This window comes from Myotis yumanensis, unplaced genomic scaffold (genome assembly GCF_028538775.1).
Source record: "Myotis yumanensis isolate MYYU_CA2020_CCGP unplaced genomic scaffold, mMyoYum1.0.hap1 SCAF_15, whole genome shotgun sequence".
Classification (NCBI taxonomy): Eukaryota; Metazoa; Chordata; class Mammalia; order Chiroptera; family Vespertilionidae; genus Myotis; species Myotis yumanensis.
Genome location: NW_027223766.1, coordinates 53,956,117 through 53,974,767, shown reverse-complemented (window position 1 = coordinate 53,974,767; position 18,651 = coordinate 53,956,117). Strand labels below are relative to the sequence as shown.

At 59.9% G+C, this 18,651-nt stretch overlaps 1 protein-coding gene and 1 non-coding gene across 3 annotated transcripts; one reads left to right on the top strand and one right to left on the bottom strand.

Annotated features, from left to right (window-relative positions):
- Nucleotides 1–72: 72 nt before the first annotated feature.
- SPATC1 (spermatogenesis and centriole associated 1) lies at nt 73–12,136 on the bottom strand. Of its 2 annotated transcripts, XM_070392181.1 has the most exons (5): nt 11,944–12,136; nt 4,927–5,364; nt 4,315–4,830; nt 4,049–4,188; nt 73–402 (listed from the first exon to the last, which is right to left on the bottom strand). In XM_070392181.1, the coding sequence occupies exons 1-5, from the start codon at nt 12,134–12,136 to the stop codon at nt 73–75; spliced, it is 1,617 nt and encodes a 538-aa protein (XP_070248282.1). The 2 variants fall into 2 exon arrangements, with proteins under 2 accessions (XP_070248282.1, XP_070248281.1); XM_070392180.1 differs by having other exon boundaries at nt 4,049–4,830.
- LOC138993592 (U6 spliceosomal RNA) lies at nt 10,194–10,300 on the top strand. Its single transcript, XR_011468308.1, has one exon. It is a non-coding gene; the product is annotated as a U6 spliceosomal RNA (small nuclear RNA).
- Nucleotides 12,137–18,651: the final 6,515 nt, after the last annotated feature.

Here is an 18,651-nt window from a genome sequence, read left to right as displayed (position 1 = left end):
ATCTTTAATGTCTACGCGTGGGGGAGCTGGGCCCAGCGAGCCTGGGCCGGCGGGGCAGCCGCTGTCACCACGTCACCAGATGAACATGGGCTTGCCGTCGTCGTGGGCCAGCTGGCTGAGGCAGGAGAGCAGCAGCAGCGCGTCGGTGAGCATGCTGGGGTGCACCGTCTCCACCAGCACTCGCTGCAGGAAGTCCACAGTGTAGGAGCCGCCCTCGGACACGGCCAGCTCGGGCCGCTCGCGCAGGATGCCGTAGGCATTCACCAGCTGCTCGGTCAGCGCCGGGTGCACCCGCCCGTTGTAGCCCAGGCTCTGCAGCCGGTTCATGATGCTCACGTAGCGCTGGGTGAGCGTCTGGCACAGCTCCTCATCCAGCTTGTGGTCATTGGGGTTCAGGGAGGCCTGGGAAGAGGGAGGGGACACGGTCAGGTGAGGGCAAAGGTTCCCTAAACCCCATCCCCGGATCCATCACCACCAGGGACTCGGGACGGAGCTGAGGCCAAGAGGAACCGAGGACCAAGAGCGAGAGCGTGGCTGGGAGCCGGGGTTGGAGGGACAGTGAGGGAGCTCCGATGCCCCCAGGGCTGCCTGGCCCACCAGACGCCACTGGGGGGCTCTCCCAGGCTTCCTCCTGGCCCCCTGCCCTTCCTCTCATCTCTCCGGGCGCCTTCTTCTCTGCACCCGGCTCAGGCCCTGCTGGAGTCACTCCCGCCTCATGCTGACATGACCACCAGGCCCAGAGCCAGCCATGCTGCCCCAGCACTGGGTCCTGCTGTCCCTCAGGTGTCTGCTCCTGGTGCTTGGACCTGGGGACTGGCAGCGGCTGGAGGTTGTCTCCACCTACGTCTTCATCACCTATGCTCCCTAGCCAGGTGGTGGCTGCATCCTTCCTCCCCACGCCTCCTGCTGTGGCCTCCTGAGCAGTCACCTGACACCAGGCTCAGAGGGCCCTGTACTCAGCTGAATGCTCAGCTGTTGCTGTGTTTTCCTTTGCACTGGGTCCTGCACATGATGTACCTGTCACAGGTGCGGTGGCCCCCAGACCTGAAGAACTAAGGGTCTGAAGTGGGCGTCCGGTAGGGTGTCTCCCTGCCTGAGCCCTTCTGTGGTTCCCACTGCTCCCGCTCTCGGGGCCAGGGCCGACCTGCGAGGTTCTGATCTGGCCCTGCGTGCCCCCTTCCAGCCACTCCCTAGATGCTAGCTCCTTACCTGACGGGAAGGCCCAGGCAAGACACTGAGGCATCACCTCCTCCAGGAAGGCCACTCTGTCCTCCCCCCCGGGTGGTCATGTGAGCAGAGCATTGGGCTTAGGGCTGGGCTCAGCTGAAGTGACCCCTGACCTCTGGCAGGTGACACTAGAGCTCTAGGCTTGGCTCTTCACTTCCTGGGCAGCCTGTCTCCCTGATTCTAGCCTCCTCTCCTGGCCCCAGTGGGAAGGACTTCCGGAGCTCAGCCAATGGTGGAGGGTAAGCAAGGGAACTGTCATCCGGGACGGCAGGGAGCACCGTGGGTGCACAGCTGTGAGCCGTGCCGGGAGGAGCCCCAAGGCCTGCTCAGCCCAGGGCTCTGGCTGAGCTCCCGCTGCGCGAGGTCTGGGGCACGGATCTCCGGAAGGAACGGGAGGTCAGTGCGGTCCAGACTGAGCCTGCCCTGCAGGGTGCTGGGCCCTGGAGAGCGGTGTGGGCTGAGAGACCAGGCCAGGGCTGCCCCAAGGAAGTGACCCTTTAAGAGGGGAAGGGGAGCATGTGGGGAAGAGTAGGACAAGCACCCTGGGTGGGGGAGCTGTTTGCATGGCCCCCCACACCCCAAGGTGCTGAGAGCAGAGCAGGAGGAAGGGCCCCGTCCTGAAGGGATGGAGGCTCCTGGTGGGCTTTGGGGAGGGGGGCGGGTGTTGTTTTTTAAAAATTAATTAATGTTTTTATTTTTGTTAATCTTCACCCGAGGTTATTTTTCCATTGATTGTTAGGGAGAGTGGAAGAGAGAGGGAGAGACAGTGAGAAACATCGATGTGAGAGAAACACTTCGATTGGTTGCCTCCTGCATGCACCTAGACCAGGGCCCGGGCCAGGGAGGAGCCGCAACCAAGATACCTGCCCTTGACCGGAATCGAACCCGGGACCCTTTGGTCTGCAGGCCAACGCTCTATCCACTGTGGTCTTAAATGCCCCAGCTGACCACTGTAGGGATGGACAGGGTCTGGCCATAGAGGGCGAGGGCTGGGTTCGTCCACCCTGCAGGTACTCTCCGAGGCAGGCAGGGGGCTGGCAGACACGGGGCTGTGGCTGCTTCGAGACCGCGTCTCCGGCAGCTGCTGAGCAATAGAACCTCCCCTCTGCCCTAGATCCTGCCTCACGGTCCACTCTGGCTGGTGTCCCACACGTATTTCCAGTTGTTACAGATTTTTACTGCCCCACCCAAATGCTTTATTTAAAAGCAAAAGAAATGCAAAATAAAATGAAGTACTCAACCCAAGAAACAAAAATAGCCCAGCCCGTGTGTCTCAGTGGCTGAGCGTCGACCCATGAACCAGGAGGTCATGGTTTGATTCCCGGTCAAGGGCACATGCCCGGGTTGAGGGCTCCATCTCCAGTGTGGGGTGTGCAGGAGGCAGCTGATCCATGATTCTCTCATCATTGATGTTTCTGTCTCCCTCTCCCTTCCTCTCTGAAATCAAAATATATTAAAAAAACAAAACAAACACCAGGGATTGGTGTGGTTTATGATCAGAATATCTTATCTCAAGTGTCAATATGTTAAAGAGAAAAGGGAGAGAGGGGAAGTCATGTGAGCATCTCATCAGAGACAGAACAACATTCTAAAAAAATCCGATATTTGTTCACGATTAAGAAAACAAAACCAAAAGCTCTCAACAGAGGAGGGAGAGGGGAAATTTCTTAACCTGATGGGGCAGATACTGAATCTGGCTCATCTGGTTTCTGTTCTAGAGCCTTCTAGCGCCCTCTGACTTCCAAGGGGCTGGAAGCTGAAAACCACCTTTTCCCGACGCCCCTGGGACCTGTGTTTCTGCAATGGTGTGTCCACTAGGAAGGTCCCTGGTGTGCTGGCATTTTTCCTGGTTGCAGAGCAGGAAAAGCCCACTGTTGTCTGCTTCCCGGAGCTTCTGGGCCACGCAGACGTAATAACCCTTCCTGCTGACACCAGCTCGAGAGGGATCTGTCATCTGTAACCGGGAACTGACTGACCCGGCAAAAACCCTGGAGCAGCCCGGCCGGCGGGCTCAGGGGTTGCGCAACGACCTAGGAACCAGAAGATCAGGGTTTGATTCCGGGTCAGGGCACATGCCCGGGTTGCGGCCTTGATCCCCAGTAGAGGGTGTGCAGGAGGCAGCCGATCCATGATTCTCTCTCATCATGGATGTTTCTATCTCTCTCTCCCTCTCCCTTCCTCTCTGAAATCAATGATAAAAAAAAAAAAAAAAAGATATTTTTTAAAAGCCTGGAGCACACCTCATACTTAACAGGAAGTGTTCCTCGTCAAGTCAGAAACAGGATGAGGCTGCCACATCATCGGCTTCTCGTAACTACTGAACAAAATGACTGTCTACCTAGAAAACTGAACTGAAATGTGAACCCCTGTAAGCAGTCACTCCTGCCCGGTCACCCCCTCCCCCAGGTGGATGGGGCGCAGACACAGGTGGCCTAGAGGAGGTGGCCAGGAGCACAGGGGGCTGTTTCCCAAGGGGGGCCCACATGCACGCCCCCTTCCAGTCTGGGGGGAGGCCTGGGGGGCCATTGCAGGGGCCGAGGAGGAAAGCGCAGACCTGACCATGCTCAGCCGCTCCCCTGCCCTGTTCTCTGGGGAGTCAGTGCAGCTGGGACCACGGCCTCCCGCTGGTAGGTGCCCGGGTGCTGCTGGCCACGTGGACGGAGCACAGTCCTTCCTCCGTCCCCGGTGCCCTGGGGTTACGCTGCGCTCACCTGGCTGGAGTGCAGGGCCCCCAGCAGCCCCTCGGCGGCGGCCAGCACTCTCCCCATTCCTGCCATGTGCCCGGCAGGCCCTCTGGCTGTGAGTGGGAGATGGCACACACCTGGATGATCTTCTCGGGAATGTTGGAGACGGTGAAGCCGTAGAGGCGCACGCGCTCCGGGAAGATGCTGGACAGGATCCTGCGGTCCAGCTGGAACGCGATCTCCCCCACCAACCTCTCCAAGGCCAGCTGCTTCGGCTCTGGGGACGGCAAGGGGTGGAGGGGGTGGGCAGTGGCGTGGTCTATAGCCCAGGCAGGTGCCCGGGGGGGTCTCCGAGGGCGGCCAGGAGCCCCCAGACAGGTGTCAACCCCGGGACGGCACCGACCTCGGGGGCTCTCGGGGAACTTGCTGGTCTTGCGGTGGGCCAGCTTCCGCTGCAACTCCAGGATGCTCTTCCGAGCCGTTTCAGAGCCGCGTGGGCCGTTGACAGAAGCAGGGGAGGAGGAGGTTCGGGGTGGGGAGTGGGGGTACCGTGGAGGGGAGGTACCTGAGGGCCGGGCCGAGGAGGGGTTCACTCGGGTGCCAGAGTGGGTGGTGCCCTGGGCAATGTGGGCGGTGTTGGAGGGGCTGTGATTGGTGGCAGCTGGGGGAGCAGGATCAGGGGTAGAGAGGACGATGGCGGGGGTGGTTGGGGTGGTGGGGACGAGGACAGCCGCCGCTGGTCCCTGAGGGGCACCCGGCTGAGCCTGGGCCTCTGAGGTGCCGAAGGAGAAGGCGTTCGCGGAGCCTGGTGTGCCCACGGCGCCGACAGGGGTGGAGGTCTGGATGGGCCCACCCACGAACGTCATGCTGAAGGGCTCGGGGTCCTGGGTCGGCAGGGGGTGCTCGGTGGAGAGAGGGACTGGTGACAAGGTGGGGCAGAAAGGAGAGGAGGAGGGTAAGGGCGAGGTCGGACCGGACCGGCCTGGCGGGGAGCCCCTCCCCCAGCACCACTTACTTTTGCTGGTGGCAGCAGGCCCCGCAGCACCCGCTGAGGGTTGGGGTCCAGAGGCGGGTCCTTGGGGGGGCTCTGCCAGCCGCACCCGGGGGGCCTCCACATTGGTCGCGGGGTTGGCCAGGTTCTGAGAAACACCTGGGGGGGCAGTCGTGGAGGTGAACAGGGGGCCCACCAGGGGGCTGCTTGGCGTCAGGGAGCCGGTGGAGGGCAGGCCCAGAGAGCTGGCCATGGTGCTCGGCATGGACGTTGCCATGGGGTTGGCCAGGAGGCTGTAGAGCGCGCTGTTCTGCGACATGGGCCCTAGGGAGGACAGCAGCATGCTGATGGGGCTGGGCTGCGGGCTGTTTAGCATGTCGGCCATGGACGCCAGCCCCACCATCCCCGCTTCGTCCAGGGCAGGTTCATTGGCTGCGGCTGGGGCCGCTGGCAGGAAGACACCTGGGGGACACAGAGAAAGCACTGAGACTCCAGGTGGGCCCCCGGGGGAGAGGGCTTTCTCCCCGTTGTGGCGGGGCCTGGAGCTGACCAACCGCTCTGAGCCTCACCTCCCAGGTGGGGGCCCCGACCGGGGTCCGGCCCCTCTGAAGGAGCCTCGTTTCTCCCAGGCTCCTTTCCCTAAACACCTGCTCCCCAGCCACACGGGCCTTCCACAGCCGCCCGCCCCTCACAGGTGCTCCCCACGCTAAGCTGCTGACTCCCTGACAAGGAGAGAGGAAAGTCAAAGTGACCCCTTCATTCCCTGGTGGGGAGGGGTGGGCCCCGGCCTCCTGACCTCTGTCCTGGCAGGGACAGCCTCCCCTGGCCAGGCGAGGGACCCTCAGGGCGGCCAGCGCTAGAACAGGTGTGAAGCTTCATGTGGTGCGTGCCCTTGACTGGGATCGAACCCACGACCCTTCAGTCCATGGGATGAAGCTCTAACCATTGAGCACCGGCCAAGGGCGGTAAGTTATAATTAATTGATTTAGATTTGTGAGTTGAAATCTTCCTGGGTTTTAGGACAGTATCAGACACTTAAAGAGAATGTTAGGTTCATTGCATTTATATGTTTATTTTATGTGTAAGAATTACTTAGTGTCCAAGGAGGTTTGTTTGTGACTTCGGACAATTTAAGGTTAAAAGAAAAGCCATGCGCCCTAGCTGGTTGGCTCAGTGGATAGAGCGTCAGCCTGCGGACTGAAGGGTCCTGGGTTCGATTCCAGTCAAGGACATATGCCTGGGTTACGGCTCAATCCCCAGCAGGGGGCGAGCAGGAGGCAACCGATCAATGATTCTCTCATCAATGAGGTTTCTCTCTCTCCCTCTTCCTTCCTCTCTGAAATCAATAAAAATATTTTTAAAAAAGAAAAGCCATGCTTTAGATTTGCAAATGCCGTTTACAGTGTTTTCTACAGTTTAACGGAACGGACTCCCTGTCCCCAGTGCTTGCAGCAGGGCAGCTCCATCCTTCCCGCGAGACCAGGACTGGGAGTGGCCCCTGGGGTCTCCCATCCTCACTGCGCAGGGGCAGGTCGGGGCGCCCTTCGCACTGTCGGGACCTCCACCACATCGCCCCCCCCACGCGGCTGCAGCCGCCTTCGCCTCCACCGTGGTCCATCCCGGGTCTACCCACCTCCCGCGGCCTCTCCGGCCTCGGAAACCCCGGTCCACGCAGGGACAGAGGGGCAACAAGGTGGCAGGAGGGGCGGGCCCTGACCTGCAGAGACCCAGGTAGAAAGGGGCCCTGCATGGGGCGGAGCTAAGACAGGTGGGCGTGGCTCTGCACGGGGCGGGGCCGCTGTGGAGGCGGGACTAGATTATTGGGGCGGGGCTATGGCGAGGGGCGGATCCCGCTGTGAGGGCGGAGCGATCGTATCAGGGCGGGTCCGGTGGGCGGGGCTCCACACGGGGCGGGGCCGAGCGGCTGGGCGGGACGACGCCTGCCTCTGACGCCTGCGGACCAAATGGGGAGGCGGGACGCACTGAAGGTGGACAGTGAGCAAGGGGGCTCTAGCCAAGTTCTGAGGGGGCTGAGGCAGCGGGAGGCGGGCAAGGGAGAGGGGACGGGGCGGTCTGAGGGGAGACGGTCCTGAGGGGAGATGGGGGTCCTGAGGGGAGACGGTCCTGAGGGGAGATGGGGGTCCTGAGGGGAGACGGGGGTCCTGAGGGGAGACGGTCCTGAGGGGAGATGGGGGTCCTGAGGGGAGACGGTCCTGAGGGGAGATGGGGGTCCTGAGGGGAGACGGTCCTGAGGGGAGATGGGGGTCCTGAGGGGAGACGGGGGTCCTGAGGGGAGACGGGGGTCCTGAGGGGAGACGGTCCTGAGGGGAGATGGGGGTCCTGAGGGGGGACGGGGGTCCTGAGGGGAGACGGGGGTCCTGAGGGGAGACGGTCCTGAGGGGAGATGGGGGTCCTGAGGGGAGACGGTCCTGAGGGGAGATGGGGGTCCTGAGGGGGGACGGGGGTCCTGAGGGGAGACGGGGGTCCTGAGGGGGGACAGGGGTCCTGAGGGAGGGGCCCAGGGAGGAGGACGCTGAGGGGAGGGTGTTTCTGGGGGCCCCCCTCCCAGCTCTTGCTGAGCCCCCTCAGCGCGGGCTCCCCCTCCAAATGCTGCAGGAGAAGGCGGAGAAGGGGGCGCTGCCCCGGGACCCGCAGAGGCGCCCCTTTGGGCTTGGCACAGGCTCCCCGCTTCCTCTGCCCCCGCCCCCCTCCCCGCCCTGCCTGCCCCCTCCTTGCTCTCAGCTCCGAGAGACATTTTACGGGAAAGCGGGTCGTGCCGGAGGCCTGGGCTCGCACCTGGCGTCCTCCGCCCTGCCTGCCTCTGCCATGTCTTGCGGCCCCGCTGCCCTGGCTCCTGCCCCTCAAACCAGCAAACTCGGGGTGTCTGCCTCCTGCAGAGCAGCTCTGCACGCCCCGCGACCAGTGACCGCCAGCCCTTCCCGTTTCTCCTCCTCCCCTCCGCCGGCCTCTCCCACCTCATCGCCCACAAGGCCATCAAGAGTCCTGAGCGAGCGTTCTCTTCCTCGGTCAGTCCTCACTCAGGATGTCTCCCCATTGAGTTTCGGAGGCAGTGGGGAGGGAAGACAGAAATATCGACCCCGACTGAGAGAAACAGGTCGATCGCAGCCTCCTGTGCGGCGGACCAGGGCCTCGACCGGACAAACCCAGGACCCTTTGGCCCTCAGGTAGATGCTCTGTCCACGGAGCGACGGCCATCAGCACGCTCCCCGCCGGCCCCGCCTCCGCCCTCGGCCCTTCTCTGCTGACTCTGCCCCTGGGCAGTGCCCCTCGGCTTCCCTGGCCTCGCCCGGTGGGGGGGGGGGCTGCGTCTCCCTCGTCTCCTTCGTCTCCCTCCTGCTCCTCACCGGCTCCTCACCGGCTCCTCCGTCTGCCCCGACTCGGACCGGCTCCTCCACCTGCCCTCACTGTGCTCGACTCAGAGGGTCTCCCCGAGTCTCTCTGGCCCTGACTTCTCCCCTGAGCTCAGGTCCCCACGAGCCCCATGGGGTCCTGCGAATGTCGGCAAGTCAGTGTGTCCCACACGGACCTCATGCTCTTCCCCCCAAACCAGGGTCCTGCTGCCAGGCTCACCCGGCGGGAGCACAGACGGGGCCGCACACTACAGTCTACATAACGCAGTTACCACGGAGCTAACCACGTGTACATGGTGGCCTTGCTTCCTGCCTGACCAATTCACCTTCGCTGCAACCTGGAAGGTCAGGGTTTGGTTGAGGATTTTGACCCTGGAGTTCGGTGCCACAATGTGGTCGCTTGGGAAGAGCTGCCCCCCGCCCAGCTCTCACCCCTGTTCTTCCCATCTGGGCTGGGGGGGGGGGGCCTGGCACATGTGCTGTGAGCACCCACCAGCACTCCTCACCCCCCATTCCTTCTAAATGGGGGTGGGCTAGAGCTCTGCCTGGAGGGTGTAGGCGGGAGAACTGTGCACAAGAGGACAGGGCCAGAGAAGGGGGGGGGGGCCCAGAAAGAGGAATTGAGGGCCAAGTTCCCTAGAGCAAATCGAGAGTAAGAGCCTGACCCTGCAAGGAAGGCCAGTCGCAAGGAAAACAGGGCGAGGCAGTGCCCAGAAAGAGCCTCGGAGGCAACTCAAGGGTTAGGCTTAGGCTTGGGGTGGGGTTGGCTGGGCATGGGCGCGGGCATGGAGGGGTCTGCAGTCTCAGGAGTGGTGCCATTGGCCTCTTTTTCATGCCTCACATCCAAGCAGCTAGTTTTCTTACAAAATAACTTGAATCGATTTTCTTCACTGCTAGTTCACGCCCTCCTCTCTCACCTGGACCATTGCACAGCCCCAGCCTAACCCTTCTCCCTGCCTCACTCTTGTCTCCCTTGATTCCATTTCCCCGCAGCAGCCGGGATGGTCTTTCTGAAGCACAAACATGACTACTCTCCCTTAGACATCACCGGCGTTGGCATGTTGCCCTTAGGAACAAGTCCGAGCCCCTTAGGGTGGCACTCGAGTCCTTGGCAACTGATGCCCGCTGACCTCTCTGCCTGCATTGTTCACCCCTTGCTGGCCCCAACACACACACACACACACACACACACACACACATCACACATTAGCGCACACACCTTCACACATATCACACAAAAACACACACATTCACACACTATCGCACAACTCAAAACAGTCACACACACCACACACAGTACACTTTCCCGTACTCACAGCACACACACTTTCCCACACTCCCAACTCCCTCAAGGCGCACACACCACACGCTCACACACACACATTCTCACATACACCTGTACCACACACCCAGCCACATACCTGCCCCACACACTGCAGACACATGCCACACCATACACATACACATCACACTATGCACTGCATATTCATGGGCCACACACACTTGCACACCACATTCACATGCTTGCACACGTGCTAATGACTGAGACAACAGGTGATTCACATCACACATGCTCATTACCTCCCCCCAATCAATACCCACACCCACACCCTCTCACACGAAGACCACACACTCAATACACAACACACACACACACACACACACACACACACACTCACACACACACACACACACACACACACAGCCTGGGCTTTCACCACACTGATCTACTTCTCATTCCTGCACCTCCAAGGCCAGACCTTCCACAAGTTGCTCCTCCTCCTCCTGGAACGTCCCCCGTCCCCTTCACCACTAGCTGACTGGGCTCACCTCGGAAAGCCTTTCCTGGCCCCCTACGCTTGACCCTTCAGGAGCTGGAAAACCAGAAGTGGTCCCGATTTTATTAAGAATCAAACCTAAGTGCTCGCTACGGCAGCATAGATACTAAAATTGGAACGAGACAGAGAAGATTAGCATGGCCCCTGCACAAGGATGACACGCAAATTCGTGAAGCATTCCATATTTAAAAAAAGAGAAAGAATCAAACCTGAGAGGAGAAGGCTTGCTTGGTTAGCCTGGGGGTGGGAAACCAGAATCTAGTTTTTTAAACTATGAGATTTCTTCAGCCTTGTACCTCCCTGTGCGGTTAGTGGCAGCCGAACCTTTCAAACAAAGGGGCCTGTGTGCATGTGGTCAGTCAGTGGGGACTGTTAGGCGGGTCCCGTGCCACAGCCTGGGTGGATGGCAGGGAACCCAGCGGTGGTAGCTTTTCCAGAGCAAAGGAGAGAAGGCTTGGAGCTGGAACAGTGGGACGAGGAGCAGACGCGAGGGCTCTAGCATCCTGGTGGGAAGGACAAGGTCTGAACCAGAAATGTGTCGAGTTTGGAGCAAGCTGCGTTCCAGGGACTCACTGGGCCTGCCAGAGCCTCTGGGGGTCTCCACTCCTGGCAGAGGGCGGAGGCCTGCAGTGGGCAGGCTGGCTGAGGGTGGAGGGCCTGGAGCCGCCGGGAAGCAGCAGTGGTTACGCTGAGCCAGGGGGGCTCCAGGTGCTCTTGGAACTCAGAAAGAGAAGCGTTTCAGTCCCAAATGGGTGCAGAGGTCAGAGGATGTGACACCTAGGACACCACCTGTGCCCTTTCTACGACAGACAGCGGTGTCAGGCCCACTGCCAAGGAGACTGTAGAGGAGGCTTCAGGGCAGAGGCGGGAAGAGCAGAGTCCTCCCAGGAAAGGAGATGATGTCACACCCGAGTGAACAGAGCGGGCAGAGTGCAGGGCAAGAAGGACGTTGTCAGGCAGGGGGAGGGGTGTGCATGTGACAACCGCCGGCCGGCATTTCATCACCTCCTAGCCCTGTACAACTATTACCAACACCCTGACAGCCACTGACTCCTGTTGCCACACCCCGAGATCTTGCACCCCTAGAAATCCTCTCTCCAGACCCTTCAACGCCAGCCACTTTCTGCCGCCAGTTTTCCATTCGTCTGGCGCCTGCCTCCTTCCTGCCACCACATTCAGCTTGCGCTGCGGCCGCTTTGGTCTCCTGGCCTCTGAGTGCCCTCCCGGCTCGGTCCCTAAGCTCCAGGTTGAACTCCACGGATCATCACTTCCACTGCTCCCCTGAAAACACCTGTAACTTCTTTGCCTGTTCCTGTCTCACCCGACTCTGGAAATCTCCAGCCCCGGGGTTCTGTCTCGCACTAAGTCCCAAACCTCCAGATTCCGTCCTAGTTTCTGTCCTTGGCTTCTGGACTTGGGTTGTCCATTGCCTACTGACCATCTCTGAGGGGAGGGCAATGGGGGAGAGGGACAGGGGTGCTGAGGAGGAGGGATGGAGGAGAGGAATGGGAGGCTGAGAGTGAGTGACATGACATTTGGATTCCAGAGCTGGGAACTCCGTAGAGTACGGAGCTGCTGGGAAGTTCAGCTTGAGGGAGGCAGGCGTGTGGGCTGGGGCTCCTCCCATCAGGTGCCTCGTTTTGCCTTTTGAGTCTAAGGGTCCTGTGTCCTCACCCTCCCCTCACCTGGCAGGGCCACTGAGTAATCACCTGTGTGTTATGATCTATGCCCTTCTCCCCGGGACTCCCGAGACCCCAGCACCGTCTCTCCTCTTTCGTGCGGCCTCACCCTTCCCTCCCTGCTCTCCTTGACTTCAGGCCTCTGATAGTTACCCTGGCGTTGAGAAGGTCCAGTTGACGCCTCACTGAACCCGCTGAGGCCCAGGGCACCTGCTTGCGTCTTGATGGCCGACTTAAGCTCGTGATTCTCCCGAATGAGCCGCACCAGCTTCTTCAGTTCCTCATTTTCCCGCACTAGCCTCTCGATCTGATGCCGAAGCCCCTCATAATTGGTGAGTAGAGACATGCCCCAGGGCAGCGGGAAGGGCGCGGCCCACCGGAGGGCACTGCACCTGGAGGCTGCCCAGGGCCCCGGGCCTTGCCCGGGCTGGAGGAGGGCGCCAGAGTTTGCAAGTTGCAAGGCTGGCCCAGTGGGTATTGTGAGGTCAGAGGCTGTCCAGACAACTTCACTCTCATGGTGGCCCCTCTGTGAAGCTTCCTCACACCCGTGGCAAGCTAATCACTGGCCTCCAGGCAGCGATTCCTCCGCAAGTGTGTTCCGTGTCGGAACGCTTGCCTGGCTCTGTCTGGTTAGCTCGTTAAGGCTGTTCTACCCTCTGGATGCTGAAGGCAGGGATGTGGGACTCCCCGGAATTCAGCAAAGGGCCTGGTGCAGTGTAGGTAGGTGACCAGTGGATTTCTATTGAATGGAAACTCATCACCCTCCCTCCTGGCCAGGGTGCCTTTCCTTCTGATCTCAGGCACACCCAGGTGTTAGCTGCCAGCCTTCACTGGGGACATTCTATGGACACCTGGACACCCGGACACGGGGCCATGCTTTCTCCTGACCCCGGTGTTCAGAGTCCGTCTCTGACTGCCAGCCCAGGGCTTCCTTGTCCAGGCATCTGGCTCCCTATCACTTGGAGTTTCCATTTCTGGTGACTCGAGCTCCCCTCTTCCAAATGCCCCGCGGGGCCCTCTCTGCACCCACACCTCTGCTCCCTGGCTCCTCGGGTTTTCCTGACTGTGGTCCTTCAAGAACCCGACCCCACTCCTCGTCAGGTTCCGAGAAGTCAGACCTCTGAGTCCTGATTGCGCTTCATTTTTTAAGTGCTACCTACACAGACACCTCTGTGGGCCTGACCTTGGGAGTCAGGCGGGGCCATGTCTTCAGGATCTCCATGGGCTCTGCGGGCGTCTGCTCTCCAACAGAAGAGGATGGTGACGTCCAGGTTTAAGCCAGAGGGCACTCTCCTAGTGGGAGGCTGGGGGCGAGGACGAGGTTGGAGATCAGCCAGGACTGGGGTCAGTCTGAGCTGAGCATTCTACCTGGACCTCACAATGGGGGCGGGGGGCTTGCCCCCACCCTCCTCCGACACCCTGGACTATAGTCCCGGCTGAATCACTGTGGCCCTGGGAACCAGTGCCTAGCTCCCTTCAGCGGAGAAGGCCTCTGCTCTTTGTAGAACATCTCTGCTGGGCTTCCCTCCAGCAGGTGAAGTCAGCTTCCCATTTAGCCTCAGTCCTCTCTTCCCTCTAGTCTTGCCCTCTGTTGGCCTCTCCTTGGGCTGACACGGTCTTTACCAGCTGTGATGGTTCCATTTTATGGGTCAGTTGGGCTGGGCCGTGGTGCCCAGGTGTCTGTGTGAGGAATTTTGTAGATGTGATTGACACCGACAGTCATGGCTTTAAAGAGGACGACTCTCACCTGGGCCGGCTTCAGCCAGCCAGTCGCAGGCCTGACCTGCAGCACGCTGAGGGTTTCAGGGAAGAAGGGATTCTTTCTCAACCGTCCTGCAAATCCCGTCGGAGTTTCCGGCCGGCTGGCTTGCTCTACAGATTTCGAACTTGCCAACCTTGCAATTTGTATGAGCCAATTCCTTCAAGCTAATCTTTGACTAGATAAGAACTCTGACTGATACACCCTCTCTATTTCCCTTTGCACCACGCTTCTTTCCTCCAAAAAAAGAAAAAAAATATTGAGCACTGACTGTGTGTCAGGCATTGGGTTAGGAGTCGGGGGTTCAGTGCTGGTCACAATCTGGCACCGCCCCTGCCTTACTGACCGTAGTGTAGCGGGAGCAGCTGTGAACTGAGTAATCACCTGTAAATGCCAAATGGCCAGGGTGATGAATGCTGCTCGTTTTGCTGGGAGCGGGCCTCGTGGGCGGGTCGGACCCGGCCAGGCCAGCTCAGGGCAGCCTTCCCTGAGTAAGTTCTGAGCGAGATGCCATGGAGGGCCCTCTGGTGTGGGAATGCAGAGGCTGTCGGGCAGTGGCCTCACTGAAGGAACTAAAGGGGCAGAGGAGGGGAGGGAGCACAGGGGGAAGGACACAGGGCCCAGGTGGTGATAAGGTTGATGTTGATCTTCATCCCAAGGGCCTTGGGAAGCCCTTGAAAGGCTTAAGGGAGGGGCTGAGGGAATGGGCTGGAGGGGAAAGAGCCACCACAGTCACCTGAGCAAGCTGCGAGGGCAGCTCTGACCCAGGGGAGTGAGACGTGGGCAGAGGTGGTGGAAGTTTAGTGGGTACCTGTGGGCTGGTCTTGGGCATGAGCGAGAGCAAGGACGGCCTCCTGGTTTCTGGTGTGGGTGCTGGAGCTGCGGGGTCACCCGTCACCCTGCTTCTGCCTCCAGCCTCTCCGTAGACCTGCAGGGCTCAGTAGAGACCCCCAGGGCCCCCAGCACCTGAGCTGGAGTCCTCGGCCTTTCTTTGTACTTACCTTCTCCAGGCTCACCAGCTCTCTCTATTCTTATTTCCTCTCATTGAAACTTTCTTACCTTTGTTGTTGTTGTTGTTATGTCAGGGTTGAGTTTGGGATAGAATAGCAGAAGTTTGGAGAGCAAGGTTATCAGCGTTCATTTGGGTCACGTGTTGGGAGGAGCGAGCCTGGGGAGTGAGAGCTGCTGGGCCATGCTTCCTCGTCCTCTGTCCAGCTCTTCTGTTTGAGCTCGGGGACAGCGTGGCTTTGGAACAGCCCTTGGCTCCCGGCCGCCAGGAGGTCTCACCTGCAGGAGTCACAGGAGCCTCCTGGTGTCCACCCAGGGTCTGTGCTCCCCGTGAATTTGCTGCGAGCAAACCTTCAGTGTTTTCCTGCTTGCTATGCTGACCCTCTGGCTGAGGGTCACTGGCTTTGGCGCAGTTTGTCCCCATTCAGACTTGCCCATTAGACTCAGCTGGCTTGGCGAGGCCTTTGGGGACCTTTGCTCCCATTTGGCTTGGGGTTCTTTGTGGGGTTAACAAGCTTCTTTGCAAAGCCATCTTCTCAAGGCATAAAGTTGCTGGAGGACAGGGACCTTTAACCTGAGCCCTCTGTCCATACCTCCTTCTACCTCCCATCCAGGCAGACAGTATGAATGCCATCCTGCAGGTGAGGGGTCCGAGACACAGTCACGTCAAGTTCCTGGGCTCTCCCCCAGGTCCCCACGACCAGCCCGTTTTTCCTATGTTTTTCCAGCTGTCAAGGATGGGGCTTGCTGCAGGCAGCCTCGTCTCTGGCCTGCTTTGGCTGCCTCCAGCTCACCCATTCTGCTGCAGCCTCTCTCTCCACACCTGCCCAAGGGCGGTCTTTCTGACCCCCTCCCCCATTTGATCTAGGCCAGTGATGGCGAACCTATGACACATGTGTCAGAGGTAACACTCGAACTCATTTTTTTGGTGGGTTTTTCTTTGTTAAATGGCATTAAAATATATAAAATAAATATCAAAAATATAAATCTTTGTTTTACTATGGTTGCAAATATCAAAAAATTTCTATATGTGACACGACACCAGTATGAAGTTAGGGTTTTTCAAAATGCTGACACCCTGAGCTCAAAAGGTTCACCATCACTGCTCTAGGCTGTACTCAGAGAGAGGACCGAGGTGATGGGGAAGGAACCTCAGGGAGCCGCAGGAAGGGGGTGCTAGAAAGGCCTTAGTAGGATTTGGCTGGAGTGGCGCCTGGGAGGACTTCAGGAAGCAGGGCTTTGCTCTGGACTGGGTGCTGTCAGGAAGGGGAGCCACTCGGTGACTGGGTATCTCAACACGCCTCTGGGAGGAGGACAGACTGGAGACAGGCCCGAGGCGCTCAGAGGAGGTAGGGCAGCGCGCGCTCCGTCTTCCTGGCTTGGGCGGGGCTCGTGTTTTGTCTGTGTCCAGATGTGATTATGGAGTGGGCTGCTTCTTTTTTTTTTTTTTTTAAATCTTCACCGGAGTATATTTTTCCACTGTTTTTTAGGGAGAGTGGGAGAGACAGGGAAAGACAGACAGAAACATTGATGTGAGAGAAACACATCGATTGGTTGCCTCCTGCATGAGCCCCAACCAGGGCCGGGGCTGGGGAGGATCCTGCAACCGAGGTATGTGTTCTTGACCAGAATCGAACCCAGGACCCTTCAGTCCGCAGGCTGACGCTCTATCCACTGAGCCACACCGGCTGGGGCTGGAGTGGTGTTCTTGTCTTGACAGGTTGCAGCGGGGCTCTGTCTGATGCTGGTTTGAATGAAGTTGTTTATATCTAAACGGAGAACACCCAGGCCTGTATCTGAGAGTGCCGGGCGGCTGCTAGTGACACCAGGGCCTTGCTGATAGGCCCAGGCCAGTGCCCAGAGGGAGGCTGCTTCCTTCCCCACCTGAAGAATCAATGTGGTTGACTTCACAATTGCTCTGGTTCCATTCCTTCGTGGATCTGTGTGCGCCTTCTGCACACCCACCCACCCGCCGCCGGCCCGCCCAGTCGTATCAGAGCTGCCCCTTTCCCCTCCCTGGGTGGGTCACAGCAGGTCACAGTCCACTGACAGAAACACCCGCCTGCTTTGCCCTGAACCCAGCCTGACCCCTTTTTGGCACTAAAAACTACCTCCCAATGCCCCTGCCCCTCCCCCCAGCACTGCTCCCGGCTCTTCTCTGGCATCCTCAGCGCTTCTTCCTGGCTTTCTTCACCTGTTCGCACCTGCTCACCGTGGCCTGGTCATTCTGTGGCTGGACTCATCTGGCTAAACACCCAACTGTGGCCCTGCCAGAGTCCCCTTCCCCCACAGGACAGGTCTACGCCCTTACCCCCGTGCTGGTCTCCCTGCTGCGGTATGGGCCTCCTGCTCCTTGCCCGCCCCTGCCCCACAACTCGAGGCCCTCGCTGTCCCCAGGAGCCTCCCTCATGGGTGAGCTTAGCCCAGAGTGTATCCTCCTTGCACAGTTCGCCTGACGCTCATGCCTGAGCTCCTTCTGCCTTGACCGCTGCTCTCTTTAGCCACGTGAATGCTCCATGTTCCCTCCTCGGTGGGGAATCCTGCTGGGTCTGAGCTACCACTGAGCTCAGAGCTCTGGCGGGCAGGGCCCCCTCGATGAGGAATTGCTCCTGTTCAGGAGGCAGCGCAGAAGAGTTGGGGGGAGGGGCCGCGTCGCCTGCTGGTCAGTGCGCAGCATGTGAACAAACCAGAATGACTAAGGGTGGCTGGACAGCCGCTGGAACAGGCCAGGTGGATGCCAAGAAGGGACTCCCCCCAAAAAAGGGGGCTCAGGTGGCTGGGAAGGCAGTCCGCATCCCCGCCCAGGGAAGCGGGGCCTGCCTGTGACTCAGGCTGTACAAGGTCAGGCCCGGGAGTGGAGGGCGAGGGGCTAGCGGGAGGCCAGCTGGAGCAGCCCGAGGGCATATGGCAGGACTGTGTTCCAGGGAGGAATCTGGACTTCATCCCGCCGGCAACCGTCAGGGCCTGAAGTAGGCAGGTGGTGTGATCAGTGTTTCAGAGAGAAGGTTGGTGGAGTGGAGCTGACAGGGGAGCACGGACGGGCAGGCCTGGGGAGGCCGGGAAGGGGGCAGGGAGACAGGAGAAACACGGGGAGAGAACAGCCTGTGGTGGCCTGGTGCCTGGGTGGTACTGTTGAGGGAGATAACACAGGAGCAGCAGGTTCGGGGGGAGGATGGACTTGGTTTTGGGCAGGCCTCAGCTGAGGTGCCTGCTGACATTGTGGGGGGGGGGGGGTGCTGGCTCCGTGAGCTGGGGTGCTGTGCCAGTTAAAGGAGGGGGTGATGGATTCCCAGGGAGAAGGCAGAGCCCCAGGAGGGGTCTCTAGCCAAGCAGGATAGAGGGTCCTTCAGAAGAAGGCCGCAGTGAGGGGGTGCCATGGGCTAGGAGCTCAGGAAGGCTCGACAGGAGGTCCTCAGACAGAGCTGAGCCCAGGGCGGTGGAGGGACCCATCTTTGGGGATCCAGGGTGAGGACATGGACAGCCACCCGAGGGCCAGGGTGTAGATGGGCAAGGGCTCCGGAGCTGTGGCAGCGAAGCCATGAGAGGACATCAGAACACGCTGGGCTGAGGGTCCCTGAAGGGGGGCACCTGTCGAGGCCAACGGAAGGTGCCAGAGGCAGGCGGAGAGCCCCACTGCGGAGGGCTGGGGAAGGCTTGGTTGGAGCCAGGCCTGGGCGGCATGTCTGGTGCCCAAGGATGGGCTCCCTGGGGGCCCTGCAGAGACGGAGTCTGAGGAGCCTGGCAGGGGCCAGATGGTCAGGGTCTCACCTCACGCGGTGCAGGTCCCAGGAGGGAGTGGCAGACACAGTCGGGCCACTTGCCATCATGTCACCCGGGCACCCTACTTCCAGGAGCCTCAGTGTCCTGTCCATCACCTGGGAACACTGGCTCCTCCCTTAGGACATGGCTGGGAAGATTGCGAGGAGGGAGGCGGGAGCGTGGATGGGGAAGGATTAGCTACTGCCATTCACTCTGCTGCAAGCTAACCCCACCATCGAGGCCTGGTCCTGCCCCTTCATCACCCTGGGGAGGCCCAGAACCCCTCCTCGCCTCCTGGAAGAAGTGGCACTGAGAAGAGTGACAAGAGGAACAGA